A 22,017-nucleotide genomic window follows, 5' to 3' on the forward strand; every position below is an offset into this window, starting at 1 on the left:
GTGGCCCAACGTTGCACCCCAGCCTAGCCGGGAAGAATTGGTTATTGTGACTTGAGGAGACGGATCTAAGAACGGCATCCCCACTGAAAGACTGGTGACGTTCAACCACCAGCTGAAGTCGGCGGTCATTTCCGGAGGCACTGGATCCGCTGCTTGGGACCAGTTCTGTCTGAGGGTTGAGTCCATCTCATTTTTAACCTCGCCAGAAGGAGGGCTAAGATACAGGAGGCCATTAGCCCTAACAGCCTCTGAAACCACCACGCCGACCTGTGGGTGGAATTGAGGAAAAGGGAGGATTTATGCACTAAATCAATCATCCTGTCCTTGGTCAGAAAACCCTTGGCACTGACCGTGTTCCAATGAAAACCCAAGAAAATCAGGTCCTGGGAGTCATGAATGAGTCATGAATGATTTTCTCCAGTCCACTAACAGCCCCAGCTTGAACAGCAGCTGGAGCAGTAACTGCACGTGTGCTGCTGCTGTACGGGGACTGACTCCTGAGGAGCCAGTCGTCCAGATCCAGATAGACATGGACTCCCCAAAGCCTGGGTAACGCTGCTATTACAGCCATCATCTTTGTAAAAACTCTGTGCGTTGAGCTCAACCTAAAGGGGAGGACTCAGTATTGACAATATTCGCCCCCTACCAAAAAACAGAGCTATTTGCGGTGTTGGGGCCATACTGGTACGGAACAAGTTACTTACCTGTAACTGTTGTTCTCCAGCATGGGTCTGGCATGGATTCACATGCTCATGAATATTCCCTGTCAGGCTGGGAATCCTCGGTAAAGAAAAAAATCAGTTTCAGTTTTGTTTCTGAACTGTCTTTCTCCTAATAACCAATCACTGGTCTTTGGGTCATACAGCCCCCAGCCAATGACTGCCCTCTACCTAAGCCCCTCTGGCAGCCATCTTTGGATTTGGTAGCAGGTAAAGTGGCAGTAGGACCAAGTGAAGAGCCGCAGAGGGGTAGGTGGGAGGGTGTGCATGTGAATCTATGCCAGACCCATGCTGGAGAACAGTTACAGGTAAGTAACTTGTTCCTTCTCCAGCATTGGGTCTGGCATGGATTCACATGCTCGTGAATACAAGAATGCATAGCAGTACACACATGCAAAACCACGGGAGGTGGTAAGGCTCAACATTAAGCATCTCTGACCTCCTCACCAGGCCCACCTTCAGGCGGAGAGGTTGCACAGCACTGCCTGGCCGACTCTGGACTCCTCCCTGGAATCCCAGTCGACTCAGAATCTCATGAAGGTGTGCGTCGACCTCCACGTAGCAGCCCTGCAGATGTCCAGCAGGGGTACACCAGATAAGAACGCTGTGGTAGCTGCGATCGCTCTGGTCGAATGGGCTCTCGCACGGCCGGGCAACGGTCGGTTTGCCAACCAGTGACAGTGCATGATGCAGCCGGAGAGCCATCTGGAAATGGAAGCCTTCGAGATGGCCTTCCCTTGGTGCACAGGTCCAAAGTTCACAAACAGCTGTGATGTCTTCCGAAAACTCTTTGTGCGGTCCACGTAGAACTTCAGCGCTCTAGCCACATCCAGCGAGTGCAAAGTCCTCTTGGCCGGCGACGAAGGCGACGGGAAGAAAACAGGTAACACCAAGGGCTCGTTGAGATGGAAGTCCGATGGCACCTTGGGCATGGCATGAAGGAGGGTTGCGTCCTCAGCACCACCCTCGTCTTGTGGAAAGTCAGGTATGGGGGCTTGCAGGAAAGGGCCTGGATCTCTCCCACTCGTCATGCGGAGGTGATGGCCACAAGAAACGCAGTTTTCCACGACAGGAACTTCAACGGTGCCGAATGCAGAGGCTCAAATGGCGGCCCCATGAGCCTGGTCAGCACCACGTTGAGCTCCCACGCCGGGGCCGGAGCCTTCACCGGTGGGAACTATCGGAACAGTCCCTTCATGAACTCCTCCACCAGGCGATGGGACCACAGGGATGAGCGCCCCGGGGTTCTGGTGTAGTGGGAGATAGCCGCCAGATGGATCTTGATGGAGGCATGGGCCAGCCCCACCTGGGCCAGCGATAGCAAGTACGGCAGCACTTGAGGGGCCGTAATCCGCAGAGTGTTAATCTTCTGTGCCCGGCAACCGACAGAAAACCTCTTCCATTTATGTCCATAGCACTTGAGAGTCGAGGAAGCCCTGGCCTTTGCAAGCACCTCCTTGCAGTCCGCCGGGATATCGTACCCTCCAAACTCTAGTGCTGCAGGAGCCAGGCCTGCAAGTTCAGCGACCTCAGGGCGTGGTAGAGGATGGCGTCTCCTTCTCTGGAGAGGAGATCCGCGTCCGTCGGCAGTTTCACTGAGGGGGACGCTGACATGTCCAGAAGGTCCGGGAACCAGATCTGTCTCGGCCACGCCGGTGCAACGAGGATAATCCTGCACCGGGCCGTCTGAGTTGATGAGTCGCAGCAGCAACGTTAACGGCTGGAACGCATAGAGGAACAGGCCGACCCAGGGGAATGAGAAGGCATCGCCCATGCTCCCCGGCTGGGGAAACCTGCTGGCGAACCTCCGGCACTTGGTGTTCATCGCCGTCGCAAATTAGTCGATCTGGGGATTGACCCATCGTTGGAATAGCAGATCCACTTGATCCTGCCGCAGTTCCCACTCGTGGCACGAGCGCAGCTCCCTGCTGAGTGAGTCGGCGATGGTGTTCTTTATTCCTGCTAGTTGGAAGGGTACCAGAAACATCTCTTGGAAGATGGCCCAATGCCACAGATCCTAGGCCACCTTGGATAGGGCTGCGGATCTGGTGCCTCCCTGCTTCCGGAAGTAGAACATCGTGGTGATGTTGTCGGTGAAGATCCTCACCACCTTGCCCTTGAGGGTCGGCAGAAAGGACCTGAGGGCCCAGAACACGGCTCGGAGTTCCAGGACATTGATGTGAAGTGACCTCTCCTCCGGGAGCCAAAGGCCTCTTGCGTGGAGATCACCGGTGTGCGCTCCCCATCCCTCCAGGGAGGCATCCGTCGTCACAGTCTCCTGATGTGCCGGGGTCTGGAAGTCCATACCCGCCAAGAGATGTGAGCGGGTGCCCCACCACCGGATCGCTTGGCGAAAGGTCTCGTTGAGCGAGATCCTGTCTTCAAAGCTGCCCGCCGCTTGCATCCAACGGCAGCGAGACACTCTTGTAGTGGACGCATCCACAGGCGCACCAGGTAGATGCACGAGGACATCATGCCAAGGAGGGACTTGATGGACCTTACCCTGGCCTCGTCCAGGGTTGACAGCCGTTGCACCTTGCCCAGGATGGCCTTCATCCTCTCCTCCAATGGGGAGACCAATCGGGCAACTGTGTCGAGCCTGGCTCCCCGAAACAGTGCGACTTGCGACAGAACCAAATGGGATTTCGCGAAGTTGATGGAAAATCCCAGATCCGTGAGGAGTTGGACGGTCTTTGCCGTGTGTACAACGGCGAGTTCTTCTGTCCTTGCTCGGATGAGCCAATCGTCCAGGTAGTGGTAGATGTGGATCCCCTGCAGGCGCAGCCGCGCCGCCACTGGTGCTAGGCACTTGGTGAATACCCTGTGCAGCAACTTCAATCTGAAAGGAAGGGCCTTGAACTGGTAGTGCCGCCCTTGGACTATGAATCTGAGAAACTTTCAATGTCCTTTTAGAATGGGGATGTGAAAGTAGGCATCCTCCAAGTCCAGTGACGATGGGAAGTCTCCCTCCTCCAGCTGCCCCAGCACGTGCTGGAGGGTGACCATCTGGAATTTCTGGGCCTTGATGTACTTGTTTAGACGACAAAGGCCCAGGATGGGTCGCCAATCGCCGGTCTTCTTTCTTAAAAGGAAGTATCGTGAATACACTCCGGAGCCCGTGAGCCTCTTTGGGACGAGCTCGATGGCTCTTTTCTTTAGCATCGCCCTTACTTCCAGCAGCAGTTGAGGGATGTGGTTTTCCTTCCTGGCCATGAGAGGAATGCAGGGGCAATTTTTTAGAAACTCGAGAGTGTGTTCGCGGGCCAGGGCATCCAGCACCCATCGGTCGGTGGAGTTGGACTCCTACACGTTGACTAACTTCGCCAGCCGTGTTAGGGAGAATTTTCTGTAAAGGCTAATTTACCAAACCTAGTGAATCCCCCAGCAGCTTTGCTGGATTTTTGGGGTTTATTTCTTTGTCCTGCTAAGAGTGAGACTCTCTTTCTCCCACTCTTAGACATGATTTGAGGTGTTCCTTTGACTTTGTATGTGTTCTATGGGCTATGGGGTACTTTACCCCATAGGGCTTCATGTGTTTTTGATATGTGGGTTACACAGCACCCTCCGTGCAGTAACCCAGGGGTGTCGTAGCGACCCCCAAACATAGACTCCATACCCTGGGACTGACTACTGTCTCCCAGGGCATGTAAAGTCACCATTGGCTTTACTAGTCTCAAATTGTGAACAGAACCAGTACAAACCATCATATTGTGGACGTACTGGTCGGGGCAATTCGATTGCCCCGGGGTCTGTTGTTCGAGGGGGCACTGTCCAGTCCCCCCCGACCGAGTTTTGGCTGGTGGCAGTGGATACTACTTTTTATATTCGCCCGCAAATATTTTCCTATGGGATTTTCCCATTGTTCGAGGTTACCACTTTTTAAAATAGCCTCGAGCATACCGCCGGTTTATTAAATTAATATAAATTCACCGGTTGGTATTTTTTGCCGAAACTTGGTTCCAAAATGGCGTTTGTGTTCGCTTCTGTGACTCCAACCCAAGTCGAGCCCTTTGTTCCCCTTTTTGGTGGGCTTCTCCACAGAAGCCTCCAAAAGTGGTGCCACTCTGTCTGGGTACCACAGGGGGTGTGGAAGGGGGTTTAGGCACCCTGGACTGAGTTGCCCCGGCAACTCAAGTCGCACTCTTGTGTGATTGGCCCAAGTGGTGAGCCGCCCGGCTCACCACTTAGCATGTTTGAGTGACAGCTAGGCTGAATGAATGGGGGTTTTCTGCATAAAAGCAGGGCTTTGGGGACTGGAACTTCAGAAGTCGCCACAGGACCTAAAGAATCCGAGGAGGGAGAAGCCGAGCCGACCTGCAACGACGACACCACCGGTGGAGCCCTGCTGAACCGTCTCACCACTTTTCCCGACGACAGAGGAGATCTCCAGTCCGGAGAGTCTTCTTCCTTTGACTGGTGGGGATAACCAGTTTGCCCGTCTTCTCGCCTTCCTGGACCATCTCGTGGCCGCCTTGCCCGTCCCAAGCACCCCGGCAACCGGAATACCACGGTTTACCACAACCGCGAAGAAGAGGGTTTTGCCTTGTAACCGGGAAACTCTGCGGCTGGTTTCTTCCCTGGCAGTGCAACGACCTTCATCTTTCCTCCACGTCAAGACCTCCTCTTCCTCTGGACGAAACACCGACATGCACCCGCTGCCAGGAACAACTGCCCCCGCTGGAGCGTTCTTCCCATTTCAGGTACTGTGTCCCGCCTGGCTTCCCTTGCGACAGATCGTTCGGGGTGACAGTAAATCCTCGACTTTCTAAGCTGGGTTAGCCTGGGTCCTGTTAACTAACTTTTCCTGACTTGATCTCAATCTTTTGTGAACTATTTACAAAGACTCTTTGGGCATAACCCCACTGTGTGATCCTGGACACATTTCGCTTGCTCTCTCTAAGAGTGGGCCTGGCATTTGAACTCCCTTGCTCTCCAGTAGACTTTGCCTAACCTGCCTCACTGTGGTTCTTTGAAAAGTATTGAAATGTGTGTGCTTTCATAACTCTGCCTTTTCCCTCCCTTTTTATATAATTTATTAGAGTGCCATCTTAGGTTAAGCGCTCACCTCTGTCTGAAAATAAGTGGCGTTTCTCACTAAGACTCGTCTAATAGGTAATTAGGGTTGTATATATATATATAATAGTGACTGTGTTGAATTTACTTACCTCTTTTTGTGCTAGCGTAATTTACAAGTGTGTCTTTAAATAAATAAGTATATACTTTTACACCAAAGCTCTGGTCAGTGTTTGCTTGTCCTACTGTATCTCTGTACCTATTGTGTATACTCTACATACTGCCTAACTCATCTTGAGAGAAGTCTGACTGCTCGGCCACAGCTATCAGGTAAATCTGGGTGGTACAGACTGCTACCATTTGGGTTTACTGCCAAACACCTGTAGTCCAAATCTTTTGCAGTGGTCCCTAAGGGAACTGCACAGGTTTCTGCCTAACAAGCCGGCCTCCCACCGGGGTGCTCAGGTGGAGGCCCGACACTACTGCCGGTTCAGTCCTGCTTGGCAGCGGCCTTGCCACCTTGGCGACGTCGACGAGATCCTCCTGACTTGCCGCGTCCTCTGTAGGCCTGCGACGAGGGGCGGGCCGCCTGACGGTACGTCGAGGAGCCGCCGCTGAATCCCTTGAAGGCACCATGCTTGCATCCGGAGTTCCGAAAGGGCGGCTGTCATTGCTGCAAAACTCCCAAGGCCCGAGCCCTCTCAGTGTTGGCCTGGATGGCCTGCAGTGACTCGTCCAGTGTCTTGCCAAACAGGTTGTTCCCTTCGAAGGGCATGTCCAAAACTCTGGTTTGCACGTCCTGGTGGAAATGGGTTGCCTTGAGCCAACCGCGCCGTCAAAGGCAAACACTGTTGCCCAACTGTCAGAAAGCGGTGTCAGCAATGTCCGTGGCCACCGTTATGGCATGGTCCGATGCCACCTCGCCTTCCTGCAGTATCTCCAGGGCCTCAGCCCTCTTGTCGTCCGGGAGGAAGTCCAGCAGAGGAGCAATCTTAAACCACAGCGACCTGTCGTAGTGGGCCACAATCACAAGGGTGTTGGCCGCTTTATTCGTCGAGATGACACGTCGTCCCATGGTGTCCAATTTCTTCCCCTCGCCGTCCGGCGGGGAGGTTGAATTCGAAGCCGTCGCCCCCGCCGCTTTCTTCTTGGCCGCCGCCGAGACGACCGAAAACGGGGTCGGCTGCGCCCTAAGGCACAACGGGGCGGAATCCGGGACCCAGTACTTCTTCTCATACCCGTCTCTTTTGGCATGGTTCGTGGACAGGTTCTTCAGGAGTGGCAGTCCCTCGTCCCAGATGTCATCAAGTAGTGGGACGGTGAAGACAGTCTTCCTCTTGGCCTCCCGTCATTGATAGAGGAAGCCTTCCTTCTGTTCTTCGGGGCAGAGCTGGAAGAGCTCGGATGCCCTGGCGATCATGGTGTGGAAGGAGCCAATTTCGTCGGGCGGGGGGCCCGAGGAGGTGGTGATAGAAGGCCCATCCCGTCGTCACCACCGTCATCGGTCCCCATCGTGGCCGTGTCTGTTCCCGTGTCCTCCCTAGGATCAGGGGAAGAGAATGAAGGCTGTGAGGGCCGCGAAGGCTGGAAGAGCGGGGGGGGATGAACTCTCTCCGCTTGCTTGGAGGGCTCCCCGACGGGCCAGGCTCCGCTATATCGTCCGTTCCTTATCTCCGTACATAAGGCCTGGATCGCCAGCAAGATCGCTCCAGAGTTGTCCTGTGGTCCAGGCACCGGCTGCGACGGGCGCGACGGTTGGGGAGTGGAATCCTCCACCTCCACTGGAACCTCGTCGGCACGGCCGTCGCTCTCTTCGTCCGCCTCGTCGGGATCCCTCCCGTGGGACCGGACCTCCTCGAACTTTTTGTTCAGGATCTTCATGACTCCAGCCGGCTCCTCTTCAGAGGTTGTATCCGTGTCGGCAACCACCCCCCCTCTTTTCACGCCAGGGTTCTCACGGGGGTCTTATCGATGGGTTGAAAAGAAGATTCCCTCCGTGGTGGCAGGGAAACTCTGGGCCCCCAGGTCGCCTCCACTGTGTAGCCTCCACAGGCTTCGCCAGGGCCGCCACAACTCCCTCGATAGAGGCCTTAGCTGGGTGACTCAAGGCCTTCACGACCTTGGGCGCGCTTGAGGCCTTCACCTTGGGGGGAGGGTCACTGTCTCACTCCCCCTCGGCTGTCTCTGTCCCGATTGACCAGGACTTCTCCCGAAGTTTCACCGGGTTCTCCGATTTCCACTTTCCCGAGCCAGAGCGTTGGCTTGTGGTTGATGGCGTCGGTGAAAGACCGACCGTTCGGCAATCCCAGTGCCCGCGGACTCGCGGTGCTTTGCCTTTTGTTGGGCCCCCGTCGCCGGAGCACCCTCAAAGGACTTAGAAGACCGCTCGGACCTCCTCTTCTCACCTGCTGCTGGGCTCTTCCCCTCCAGCCAGTTGGTGAGGCGGATACGCCGATCCTTCATGGTCCGCTCCGACATGCAAAACGCACAGTCCTTCTCCACGTGCGTTTTGTCTTCGTGAAGGCAGTAAAGGTATCTAGAATGCACGTCCTCCTTGAAGACATTCTGCAATCCGCATCCAGGGCAGTTCCTGAACAGCTTGTATTGGGGCGTCATGCTTCCTTTGTCCTATGCCATGTCCACGCGGAGCAGGCCTCAGATCTTCTGGAATCCTCCAAGAAGTGGAACTCGACAAAACTTCTCCCTTGAGGGGCATAGAAAATTCTGAAACGGGTCCCCGTTGATCGGAAGTAGAAACGCTGGAGCTTGAGGCTCGATTGACCGAAAAATGAGATTAAACTCTTTGAAAAATCGCAAAACGCAGTAAAAGCTCGAGAGCTATAGCACGAGGACTCCCAACACTTAAATGTGCGGTAAAAATCTGAAGATGGCTGCCAGAGGAGGGGCTTAGGTAGAGGGCAGTCATTGGCTGGGGGCAGTATGACCCAGACACCAGTGATTGGTTATTAGGAGAAAGACAGTTCAGTTTCATTTTCGTTTCTGAAACTGATTTTTTCTTTACCGAAGATTCCCAGCCTGATGACGGGGAGTATTCATGAGCATGTGAATCCATGCCAGACCCCATGCTGGAGAAATGCAGGTACGCATCCTTAAGTTCTACCACACAGAGTCAATCATCCCTTAGAAGGGAAGAACGGATTTGCATGGGCGTGATCATCTTAAATATCTCTTGCGGGATGTGAAGATTGAAATCGGAGAGGTCCGTAATAGCGCTCAGGCCAGCCTAGTTGGACTTCGCCACAGTGGAAGTGGAGGAATGGGAGAATAAAATGGCCATTCTGCCTCTGCTGCTTTTGCCGAGGTCCGCTTAGTGATCGGTGCAGCTGACCAGTCTTGCGGTCCTGGAACACCCGTAACCCTGAAAAAGATCTGGAGTGGAAATACGACTTTTGAGGGTAAGAATACCTTGCAGCTGGAGGTTTAGATGGAATAGACAGTGATTTGGCCATTAAAGTGCTAGCTTTGGTTTTTTGCCATCTCCTCATCAGTGGAAATGTGGAAGAGTTCCTTGCCCTCAAAGGGACGATATATAACCTTCTCCTGGACCTACTTGGAGAATTTGGTTGCATGAAGCCACGCTTGGCAGGTGATGTCAACATCAACATCAAGGCCACGTACAGAAGTATCGACATGATGCGCCGCAGCTTCTAGCATACCCTGAGCCAGGACACTGGCATCGGCCAAGCCGGTCTTGAAATCTTCAAGTCTGCTATGGGGAATGAACTGTTCGAATTGTTAAAGTTCTCACGATAATATTAGATTAGCAGCAGCAAACACTGCTTCAGTATTTGTCAGATGAAGCTGCAGTGCCGCATTAGCAAAGACTTTCTTCCCGATCCTCCTTTGACAACACCTGGGAGGCAGAGGAGGACAATGATGAAGACTTGCACTGGAGGGTTGCCGCAGCAACAACAGTGGAAGATGGAAGGGGGCATGCAGCCAAGGGAATTCCTTCAGATGCCTGCATTTTGCAACAAGCATCGAGCCTCTTGTTTATGTGCTGGCGGGACTCTGCTAAAATGTCCTTTTGAAGGAAAATGCCAGATATTTCCTGAGTATTCAATGTAAGGGCCCCTTATAGAACACCCGTCTGCAGCCCTGGAGGATCAGGAGTTGGAATGTTCAAAAAAAGCCATGAGATCGAGCACCCGGTCATGAAACACCCTGATGGAAGACGACTGATCCTATTAAACATCTGGCGCATTCCTTTTGGCGGGATCATCAATAGGAGGAGTGGATTGTGGAACGGCAAGCATTGGTTCAGGCTACTTTGGCCTAGGAGGCTACTCCGACCGAGGGACTTCCAATGGCCTGGGCAGTGGCAGCGGAGGCACCATTTCCCTTGGTAGTGGAGGAGGCATCTCCCTTGGTGCAGTAAACTCTGGTGGTCTGGGGAATGTTTCCCTGAAGAGGTCTTTAAAGTATGTTTTCATAGAGTTTGAGTGCATCAGATTTTGAAAACGACTGAAGAACGCCTCCTCTGAAGGCCGTCATTGCTGTGTAGTAGGGAGTAGACAATCAAGCGGACTGTGCCTCCATAAGTCTGTTGAGACTGCTAGCCAAGAGGGTCCCCACCATCCATGGGCCCACATAGTGCAGAGGAGCCGATGTCGGAGGAAGCGATAACGTTGGTGGAAGGGGCATTCGTTTAATCCATTTCAAAGGTGGATTCCCCCTCACCCCAAAAACCCAGAGGATGCATGCAGCAAAGATTTTGGCATGGCATCTAGACCTGACGCTGCTGAGGGCTCCGACAAAATGGTGTTAGGGAGAATTCTCATCTATGGCTAATTTCCCTCACCTAGTGAGTCCCCCAGCAGCTTTGCTGGAATTCTGGAGTTTATTTTTTTCCACTTGGTAAGAGTGAGAGCTTTTCCACCCACTCTTACTGGTGTTTTGCTATGTGTTTCTATCTGTTTTTGTGATTGTGGACTCTGGAGTACACCACTTGAGCAGCCCCCTTCTTTTTGTGTGTCACACATCACCTTCAGTGCTGTGGCACAGGGTTGTCTTTGAGACTTCCCTCGACTCCATTTCTGAGGCGACTACCATCCCCCAGAAAAGGGTAAAGTTACCATTAACTTGACTTAGCCAATCTACTTCAGATCCAGTGCAACCCATCTTCCATGGAGTACTGGAAAGGGTTAATTTGTATGCCTTTTTATCTGTACCTCCTAGAGCATTGTTTCGCTCTTTTAACATTTAGACTTGGCTGGTGGCAGTGGTATCTACACTAACTTTTCTACCGCGATTATATTTGATAAACCTGGTACTGTTCTTGGCTATTATATTAGCCTTGAACATAAACCTCCTTTACCAAATCGTCTTTCTTTTGGCTCTGGTTGGGTTTATTCGCCATTTCTTTTTGTTTAAATCCTTCTCGTGTTTTACTTTGCGCGGCAAACTAGGTTCGCCTTCTTTGTTCACTGTCTTTTGGCAGGCTTCTGCTCAGAAGCCCTCTTCAAGGCGCCTGGGTGTCTAGGTGGGCTGAATGTGAGGGAGGGGTGTAGTCACCCCCTGCACAGGGTATCCTAGGAAACCCAAGTCGCACTTTGTCATGATTGGCCAGGGTAGTTGTCCAGGCTGGACAACCCCCCTGCTGGGTGATTGACAGCCAGGCTGTGTGACTGGGGTTTTTTCGCATAAAAGGCAGGTCTCTTGGGCTAGAAGTCAGAGAGTCGCCACTGGAACTACAAGGAACCGAAGAGAAGCAGAGAGAACGACGGCTGCTGAAACTACCCCGTCACGGTGAAGCCCTGCTGCAGTCCTGAGCTATATTACCCTTCAACGACTTAGAGAAGATCCAGTCTGGAGTCTTCTTCCCTTGAGCTTGGTGGGGATAACCAGCTCATCTTCTACAGCCAGAGGATCCTCTTCCTTGGTCGAAATCGATGCACGCTGCTGTAGTGGTCCGGGTAGCCAGCTGAAGAGCCTCTCCTGTTTTTAAGGAGCGCACCTTTTATTCCTTGTCGCTGCTGCCGGCTTCATCCCTGTGTGGTGCAGACCCCCTTCAGACGTCCTCCTTCACAACGAAGCTCCAGGAATCGTGGGACTGCGGGAAACCAACAGGAACAACTGCCAGGGCACCAGCTACACCATTGGAACAAGGTACTGTGTTCTGCTAAGGAAACTGGGAGAATCCCTTTTTCTTCATTTCCAAGGCTTGCCCTTGTCTTCCCTCCTTCTTATAACATTTGCTTCCGAACATTGACAATATCGAAGTACTTTTGGCTACGTTGAATCCTGAACTGTCTGACTGTGTGATCTTCGGCAACAGGCCCCGGTGTCTTTCGATCCTGGCTCCGGCCCTTTGACTTTTGAACTCCTATCTCTGAGTGTTTCTCAATTCTGTCTGCCTAACTAAAATATTGCCTGTGATTTTTGCCTCCAACTCCCTCTGGGTATCTCAGGTGCTAAGTGTGTTTATTTAGTAGACCGAACTGTCAAAAAGTGATCGCAATTGTATTCGCGGTAACGTGTTCTGTGCCTAACACCGGTACATTCAAACACAGGGTACTTACCTTGAGACATACTGTACAAAGTGAATTGGTTAGTTGTGGTATATTTAACGTATGGTTTTTGTTTGAGTTTAATAGAAGTGTTGTGTTTATAACGAATGGTTTAAAAATAAATGTACTTATATTTTTCTATCTGAAACCTTGAGTCAGTGTTTGCTTGAGTCACAGTAATTGTGGTCCCTTTGTGTAATCTCTGCTACTGCTCATATACTCTTGAGATAAGCCTGGCTGCTCCACCACTGCTACCACTCTGACATAGTATTACAGGCTTGTACTAAAGGTAAAACTTGTATTGCCACCTGTGGTCTTAATTGTGTGTAGGGGTCCCTAAGGGCACTGCACAGGATTCTGCCTAACACTTGCACATCTGGAGCAAACCCCGACTTGCACAACCACGCAAACCTGCGTATTACGGTGCTCGCCGCCATGGACCGGCTGACACAATCAGCCATGTCCAGCCCGAATGAACGGACTCACATGGCATCCTTGCCATCCTGCACAATAGCAAGAAAACCATCCCGTTCCCCCCCCTTCGGGAATATGATCAGCCGCTAAAGAAATACAGTTCCACAGAGTGTGCGTGAAACGTGACAAGGCACACACGGAGTTGGCTGCCTGTAAAGCCATACACCCTGAAGAAAACACTTTCTTCGCCCAGCCATCAAAACGCTTGTCGTCCCTATCAGGAGGGACGGTAGGGTACGACACCTGCTTTGCTGGGGCCGTACCCTATCAGGAGGGACGGTAGGGTACGACACCTGCTTTGCTGGGGCCGTAGCCGCCTGCACCACCAAACTCTCCAGAGTGGGGTGCGTGGTCAAGTAGCAGGGGTCACTACTTGCTGGGCGGTATTTTCACGGCAAAGACTTGCACACTGCCGGGAGACTTTCCGGAGCATCCAAGCTGCTGCCACCCTTCTCTGCAAGGCTATCCGTCAGGTCATCCTGCAGAAAATCCACTGGTGGCGCAGACCACCCCAAGTATTCCGTGACCCTCAACATAAGGCGCCGGTACGAGGACTCGGCATGGGTGCCAGGCTCAGACCTACAGAACTCCACCTCCGGAGAGGTGTCCAGACCTCTGGCGTCGTGCAACGACTGATGCAGGTCTTCAATCTGGCTATGACCAGACAAAATCTCGTCAGGTATCTCCTCAGAAACCATACCTTCCTCAGACCCTTCATCCACCTCAGAAATATAATCCAGAAGCTGGAATGAGGGCACAGAAAAAGGGACAAAGACATTCTTGGCCTTGGCCAGAGCCTTTCTAGGGGGTTCCACCGTGCCACGAGGTACCTCCGACAAAGCAGCCTCGAAAGGCGTTGATGGAAAGTGCCGACGTTGTGCGTGGCGCCGACGGCGTCGACACAGTCCTCGAGGGCGGAGCCCAGAGCGTGTCCTTCGACAGCCCGAGCGCCGATGGCGTCGACAGCTTCCTCGGAGGCAGAGCCTCGAGAGAGTCCCTCGACAACCTCGGGGCCAAAGGCGTCGATGTCTTTTTCGAAGACCTCACAGGCTCCGACGGTCTCGAGGGCGTCGAGGACCGGGACCTGGAACGGGCATGTCTATAGCGACCATCCTTGTCCGACCGGGACCTCGAAGGTGCCCGGTGATCGCGACGACCGCTCAAGCCCGAAGGCCTGCGAGTGGCGTCTCTAGACGGCGCGGACGGACCAGAGCCCTGCGGCTGAAAAATAGCCATCATCTCCTGCCGAAATGAATCCCATTCCACAGGAGTGGAATGCTTATGGGGACAAGCTACCCGCCGACGGGCGGAGTACTCGGACGAGGAAGGCGACCGATGCCGGCGCTTCTGTGAGTGCCTCGAAGAGGCAGAGGAATGGCGAGACCTACTCCTGGACCGAGACCCCCCCGGACTTACGCCGACGATGCGGAGAGTCGCCCTTCGAATCGCCAGTGGATCTCGACTTCCGGGGCTTGGCCACCTTACCGACAGAAAGCTGCTTCTTACGCTCCAGCAAGGCCTTCGATGTAAGCGACTGGCAGTCTACACAGTCATCCGTGTCGTGGTCCTCACCGGGGCACTAGAGGCAGGCGTCGTGCGAATCCGTCAATGACATCTTGGAACCGCAGTCCCGACACTTCTTAAAACCCGGCCGCGGGGAGGAAGAAGACGAAGACATCATGGAAATCTTACACAACTAACAGGTTCGAAGAACCGCAAGAACAGAACTCAGAAGAACCGAGGTGCGTCGAGATCCCCGAAGCAAACACGTTCGCGGAAAAAATTGAACTGAGGCTATGGGCGTCTTGCATCCTACTTATAACATCCGGTGACGTCGGCTCGACGGAGGCCCTCGAGGACAGCTCATCGACGCAGGACAAAGACGCCGAAAGATTTTACGAAGCAGCACAGCTGTGGCGATTACTGTCATAGATATGGAATACGTCGGAGGACCCAATCCCCTCGAAATAACAGTTTCACTTACAAACTGTATTTCTCCTTTAAACCAATCACTGGCCTCTGGGTCATACAGCCCCCATTCAATGACAGTCCTCTCCATAAGCCCCACATCTGGCAGCAATCTTCAGATTTGGTAAGCACGTAAAGTGGCAGTATGACCAAGAGCCGCCGGAGAGAGGGTTGGCATGTGAATCCATGCCAGACCCATGCTGCAGAACACTAGCTACACGTAAGTAACAAACCTTCTTCAGCATGGGGTCTGGCATGGATTCAAATGCTCATAAATAATGAATACACAGCAGTACACATTACACAACCACGGCAAGGCTCAACAGAAGCAATTAACACTTACCCCTGGAACAGACTCTCCACAAGCCAATAGGTTGCGTAACACTGCCTGGCCGACTCTCCCTGGAATCCCTGTTGATGCAGTAGAACTTCGTAAAGGTATGCACAGACTTCCACATTGCAGCTCTGCAGATGTCGAGCAGGGGCACACCATAAAGGAACGCAGTCGTCACATCGATCACTCTGGTGAAGTGAGCTCTTGGGCGGCACGGCAGAGGCCGGTTCGCCAGCCGATGAAAATGGATGATGCAGCCGGAGAGCCATCTTGAGATGGAAGCCTTGGACAAGGCCTTCCCATGGTACACAGGTCCAAAGTTCACAAACAATTGAGAAGTCTTCCAAAAACTCTTCATGCGTGCCACGTAGAACTTCAAGGCACGAGCAACGTCCAGCGAATGCAAGCCCTCTACGCCGTTGACAAAGGTTTCGAGAAGAAAACCGGCAGCACCAAAGGCTTGTTGAGAAGGAATTCTGATGGGACCTTCAGCATTTAAGTGGGGTGCGTACGCAGCACCACCCTTGACTCTTGGAAAGTCAGACACGGCTGCTTGTAGGATAGGGCCTGGATCTCCCCCACACATCTGGCTGAGGTGATGGCCACAAGGAATGCAGTCTTCCATGAGAGAAACTTAAATGGAGATTGATGCATAGGTTCGAAAGGTACCCCCATGAGTCTCTTCAGGACCACGTCGAGTTCCCATGCTGGGGCAGGAGCCTTCAATGGCGGGAAAGATCGGAACAGCCCCTTGAGGAACTCCTTGACCAGTCTGTGGGACCTTGGTGAGGATTTTCCCGGAGATCTGGTGTAGCGTGAGATGGCCGCCAGGTGTACCTTGATGGATGCGTGAGCCAGTCCAGCCTTTGCCAAGGACAGCAAGTATGGAAGAATCTGTAGAGGCATGACCCTCAGAGGTATAATCTTCTGCGACCGGCACCACCTAGCAAAACACTTCCACTTATGGCCGTAGCACTTTAGAGTTGACTACACCCTGGCTTTGGCGAGGACCTCCCTGCAGTCAGCTGGCAACTCATAACCCCCAAACTCTAAGGCTGCAGGAGCCATGTCTTCAGGTTCAGCAATCCTGGGTCGTGATGAAGGATTGCACCTCCTTCCCTGGCGAGCAGACCCAGAAGTACCAGCAACTTGACTGGAGGCAACACTGACAGGCTGAGCAAGTCCGGATACCAAATCTGCCTCTGCTAAATCGGGGTGTTGAGTATCATCTTGCATCAGCACTGTCCGAGTGTATTGATGACACGTGGCACGAGAGGAAACGGGGGAAAGGCGTACAGAAACAGACCTTCCCACAGGAAGGAGAATGCCTCCCCCATGCTCCTTGGTTGGTGGAAACTGCTGGCAAACTTCAGCCATTTTGAGTTTGTCACTGTGACAAAAAAAGATCGGAGGTCTGCCCCATTTGACGAACCGACGGTCCACCTGATCCTGACAAAGTTCCCACTTGTGGCAGGAGCGGAGCTCCCTGCCGAGGGAGTCAGCAAAGTTGTTCTTGATGCCTGCCAGGTGGAACAGGACGAGTAACATCCTCTGTCCGATGGCCCAATGTCACAAGACCAGAGTTTCCTTGGAGAGCGCTGGGGATCGTGTCCCCCCCTTGTTTCCTGATGTAATCATGGTGGTGGTGTTGTCTGTGAAGATCCTCACCACCTTGCCTCTCAGAGATGGTAGGAAAGACTTAAGGGCCCAGAGCACTGCCCGTAGCTCCAGGATGTTGATGTGCAGATCCTTCTCCCCCAGAAGCCACAGTCCTCTGAGCTTCCCAACCTTCCAGAGAGGCATCCGTGGTGACCGTCTCCTGATATGGTAGGGTTCGAAAACCCATCCCCCTGGGCGATGTGGGAGCTTTCCCCTCACGACTATCCCCCGCAGGATTGCCTCATTGAGGGGGATTTGTCTGCAAAACTCCCAGACGCTTGTATCCAAAGTGCATCCAAGAATTCCTGTAGGGGTCGCATCTGCAGCCTGCAGAGACAGACAAGGTAGATGCAGGACGACATATCCAGCAAAGACTTGATGGCCCACAAGTGGCTGTCTTCACCGACAATAGCCGTTGTACTTTCCCTTAGATGGCCGCCAGCCTCTCCACCGAGGTGTATGCCAGGCAAGCCACTGTGTGTTGAGCCTGGCGCAGAGGAACAGTGCGTTCTGCGATGGCGTTAAGCGGGACTTCGGATAGTTGACAGAGAACCCCAGCTCCATCAGTAGCCGGACAGTCTCCTTATTGCGCTCGTCGGCAAAGCTCCCGCGTGCAGGCTTGTATCAGCCAATCTTCCAGGTATGGGTATACGTGTACGCCCTGGAGGCGCAGGTGGGCCGCCACCGGGGCCAGGCATTTTGTGAACACCCTTGGAGCTGACTTTAGGCCGAAGGGTAAGGACTTGAACTGGTAGTGGTTTGTACCAGGAACCGTACGAACCGCCGATGTTTCCTGTGGATAGGAAGGTCTAACCACGTCAAGAAATCCCCTTCCTCCAGTTGTCCAAGCACGTGCTGCAACGTGACCATCCAGAATTTCTGGGATTTTAAGTATTTGTTCAGACGGCACAGGCCCAGGATTGGCCTCCAGCCCCCCCTGTGTTCTTTCTCACCAGAAAGTATCTAGAATAGACTCCAGAGTCCCCAGAGCCGTTGGGGAACCAACTCTATTGCCCCTTTTTGTAATATGGCTCGCAACTCTTCCAGGAGCTGAGTGATGTGCTGCTCCTGACGAGGGCATCTGCATTTCAACTCCAAGGTCTGCCCCAAGGTGAGAGTATCCAGCACCCATCTGTCGGTGATCATCTTCCACCCAATGACTAACTTCGTTAGCCAGCCTCCCACCAGGGTGCACGAGTGGGGGGCCTAACGCCTTGACTGGTTCAGGCTTGCTTGAGGGCCGGCAGCCTGCTCTATGGGCGACGCTGACCTCCGCTACAGTTGGCCTGGGAGCCTGTGGCTTGAAGGGATTTGGCGATCCCCTTCCCGAAGTTTTTTGCTGTCGAAAGGCATGTCCAGTACCTTCGCATGCACAGCTCTTGCGAACGTTTGTGGCCATCAACCATCCGTGCCAACGAAGGCTAACTCGGTTTCCCATCTGTCAGAACCCTGTGTGTGCGATGTCCATTGCCACCATAATGGCGTGGTCCGAAGCCACCTCCCCTTCCTGAAAGAGGGCGAGAGCCTCAGTCTTCTTGTCGTCTGGGCGAAATTTTAGAATAGGACCTAGCTTGTACCAAAGCTCTCGGTTGAATCGGGACAAGATAGCCAGAGCATTAGCCGCCTTGATCGTGGATGCCACAGTGTAGGTAACTCTTCCTACGTCCAACTTCTTCCCCTCATTGTCTGGGGAGACCGACTATGAGGCGGCCAGGTTGGCCGAACATTTTCTTGTGGCGACGGTTGTGACCTCGAGCACTTGGGTGTGGAGTATGGCAACCTGTATTTCTTCTCGAACCAATCACGTTTGGTTGGAGCCATGCATGGGTTCTTCATGAGGGCTAGGCCTTCCTCCCAAATGTCGCCCAAGAAGGATACAGCCATGCTAGTCTTCCTCTTGGGCTCTAGTCTCTGATATATGAAACCCTCCTTCTTGGGTTCTTTGGGCGCTAGCTGGAACAGCTCAGAGGTCCTGGAGATCATGGAGTGGAACGATCCCACTTGTCTGGTAGATAGACTATGAGGAGCGTCAAGGTGCGGTGACTCGTCCTGGTGGTGTCGGGCCCCGACGTGGTGGAGGAGGCTGATGCAATGGCTTCGGATGGCACTTCCTTTTCTTGGGCGGAGGTTGGTCAGGGGCCTGCAGTACAGCAGGTGCCAGTGGCAACCTCTGCTGAGTCTCCGTCACTAGGAAGAGTTGACAGGCTGTCCATGGATATGTCCCTCGGCTGTGGAGGGAATGATGGAGTACTAGGCCCTGTCCCGCCCTCATGGATTGTATGGACGGAAACTTGGTTGAACGTAAACCTTGGAGGGCTGCTTTGGGGCCTCCTCACCCCCACCCCCTTTTCCTTCCTGAAGGTTCTTAGCCGAGGTCTGGACCTGTGTTCCCCATCACCCTGCAGGGGTGCCCACAGTCTTCGCTGCTGCCTCGCCAGGTGCATCGTGCCTTAGAGGCAAGGATACCCTCTGTACAGTAAGAACCACCCATGTAAGATTGGTACCTCCCGCCATAGCGGTCGTCACAGAGGATGTCAGCAAAGTCGTTGAAGAGGTCTTTGGCTGCGCCGGTGGAGCCTGCTTGGGCTGTGCAGCCTTCTTCTCTTCCTCCAGCGTTGGTCTTTCTGATTACTCCCGTAACTTGCCCGGTGGACAAATTCTTCTTTGGGGAGGTGCTTGATGACAGGCTGGCTATGGAGGCGGATGGCGATTGCGGCCTATCCAAGCTGGGACCTGCATCATAGGCGAACCCAGTGGAATCGGACTTGCGGTTCTTGGCCTTATCTTCGACCCCCATGGATGGAGCGCCCTCAAAGAACTTTGACCGCTCTTCGGAATGACCGGTCCTTCCTGAGGCATAACCTTGCTTAGAGCACGGGTCAGAGGCCTTGCTAGACTTGAGCAATGCCGCCAGCCTGTTATACCTGTCCTCCTTTGTCTTCTTTGAGAAGCCCAGGCATATCTCACACCCATCCTCGTTGTGGCCCGGGTGCAGGCAGTAAATACATTGGAGATGTTTGCCCTCCACAAAGACATTCCATAGCTGGCATTTGGTGCAGGGCCTGAAGAGGATCCTTCCCTCCTTTTTCCCCTCCGTCATGGTTGGAGGGCATGAAGTAGGCCCAAGGTGGCCTTCCAGAAACTTTTGACGAATCTATGCACTTGAGGGGTGCAAAACTTCACGACAATGGATCCCCATTGCCGGTCGATGAAGAGAGGAGCACACGGGCTCCGATAGGACAAAAATAGAACTTATCTGCAAAGAACTTGGAGAAAACGTACAAAATAGCTTGGAGAGCAAATCGAGGACTCCCAACACTGAAGCGTGCAGTAAAAATCTGAAGATGGCTGCCAGAGACGAGGCTTAGAGAGAGGACTGTCATTGGACGGGGCAGTGTGACCCAGAGGACAGTGATTGGCTTAGAGGAGAAATACAGTTTAAAAGTGAAAGTGAAACTGTTTTCTTTTACCGAGGATTCCCAGACCGAGGACAGGGAATATGCATGAGCATGTGAATCCATGCCAGACCCCATGCTGGAGAACCTCAGAACTTAATCCAGTCTTGTTAACCCCAGAATGGGGATCCTTGGCCTTGCTGGCGCTTCTTTTAGCCCCTTTTAGGGGAACCTCTGAGAGACCCTGGTACTTTTAGCCCCCAGAAGGGGAACATCAGGAGAGACCGGGGACTTTTAGCCCCCAAAGAAGGCACCTCGGAGGAAACCCTGGTATCCAATTTAGACCCTGCTTGGGGTACCTGAGGGCAAACCCTGGTGATGCTAGAGCCCATATTATTCCTCCCAGAACCGGGTGAACCCAGGAAGGTGTCACCCGGACTGGGTATCCTGAAAAGAAGATTACTTAGCGGGCGACTTCTCTTGATGTCTCTTGAATGAAATTTCGTAGGTGTACCAGAGGGAAGCTGTGAAAGACCTCTTCCCACCAGACATGCCTTTCTTCAAGTGCGTGGACGGAGAGGGAGTCAAAGTAGAAGCACGCGTCCCAACGATGGTCTGGGGTCAGGCACTCAAGGCAAAGGATGTGAGGATCAGTTGCTGCCGCGTAGCGACGCCTGTAGGAAGTACACAAGACAAAACCTTAGGCTGCGGCATAGGTGTAGGAAAATAATACAACTACGGTACCAGGGTAGGAAGACAAATTTGAAGGACAAAATCAAGGAAGACAAAAATAAACCTGTGATGCTAGTGCATCTGTTCCCAACCATGCGTAGAAAAGGACTGGGTGGGCGATGTGATGGGCCGGGCTCAGGAAGGTGGGGCTAAAGCCACACATGCTGGCCCCACATAAAAATAAGAAGGACAATATTTTTTGATGCTATCAAAAAGTGCTCCGGTCCCGTCATGGAGGAAAGGGGACAGGACGTACGAGCACATTACATTACTTAACACAAAAAAGCACAAGAATTCAAGCAAACAAAAACGGTTGTCAAGCCATGCATATCTGAGAATCACTCCCATTAGAGTGCCAGCAAAGGTAACAAATTACAACTAAGGCACATACAATGTTTACCTTTTAACAAATAAAAATGACAGAAACATATAGCGGAAGGAAATAAGGAATTATCACTAAGGAAGACGTTTATTCTTACACATTTGCCCCTCTATAAGCTTTCTTTTTGATCCACTAAGTGAAGCAAAACATTACCCAAGAGCCATAACTAGTAAGACATTGGGCTTCATTATGAGTTTCCGGATTGGAAAACTCTGAATCTGCCTGCCGTGGCCGCTGTGCCCGACAAGTCTGACCCTGCCGGGCGTTGCGGCCACGGTAGGCAGACTGTTCACGGAAGCACTGGCACTGTTAGGAGCGGTGCCAGTGCTTCCGTGTCCCCACTCTCATAGGACTCTAAGGGAATGGGGATTTACAATACAATTTGCTGGCGCCTGACTATCCGGGCTGCCGGACTCGTAATGAGTCGGTAGCACAAGGAATTCAGGTGCCGGTAAAGTTTTACGGGTATAGCGGGAACAGGCTGGTCGAACCGGCAGTGTTACCGCTGGACCCGTAATGAGGCCCAATATGCAAGTTTGTTTTTTGTCAAGCCCTTGATGCAGGCAGCTGATCAAAACAAAAGGTAAGCTTCAGAGCAGTTGTCTTAATTATCAACATACCTTCTAGCTTGCTGCACCAGATCCTCTTTCCTTTGCACTAGCATCCTCTGTCTTTCTTCAGCAGATTTAGAGAAGCGGCTTCCTCGCACCTCTAACTCTTCTGTTTCACCAAGCTGTGGGTCATTTTCATTGTATTCTTCCACTTCCTCCATGTTAGGGCTAAGCTCCAGCGGAACTCTTTCAGTCTGAAA

At 52.8% G+C, this 22,017-nt stretch overlaps 1 protein-coding gene across 1 annotated transcript in view; it reads right to left on the minus strand.

The window, feature by feature from the left end:
• The window catches only part of AMFR (autocrine motility factor receptor), a 1,604,297-nt gene that overhangs the window by 26,540 nt on the left and 1,555,740 nt on the right, over window positions 1-22,017 (minus strand). Inside the window, exon 12 of the mRNA XM_069640231.1 lies at window positions 21,827-22,011. Within this exon, the coding sequence (XP_069496332.1) occupies window positions 21,827-22,011 (185 nt within the window). The remainder of the gene's footprint in view (window positions 1-21,826; window positions 22,012-22,017) is intronic.

The sequence above is a fragment of the Ambystoma mexicanum genome, chromosome 1q, assembly GCF_040938575.1.
Source record: "Ambystoma mexicanum isolate Mex_15411 chromosome 1q, UKY_AmexF1_1, whole genome shotgun sequence".
In the NCBI taxonomy this organism is placed as follows: Eukaryota; Metazoa; Chordata; class Amphibia; order Caudata; family Ambystomatidae; genus Ambystoma; species Ambystoma mexicanum.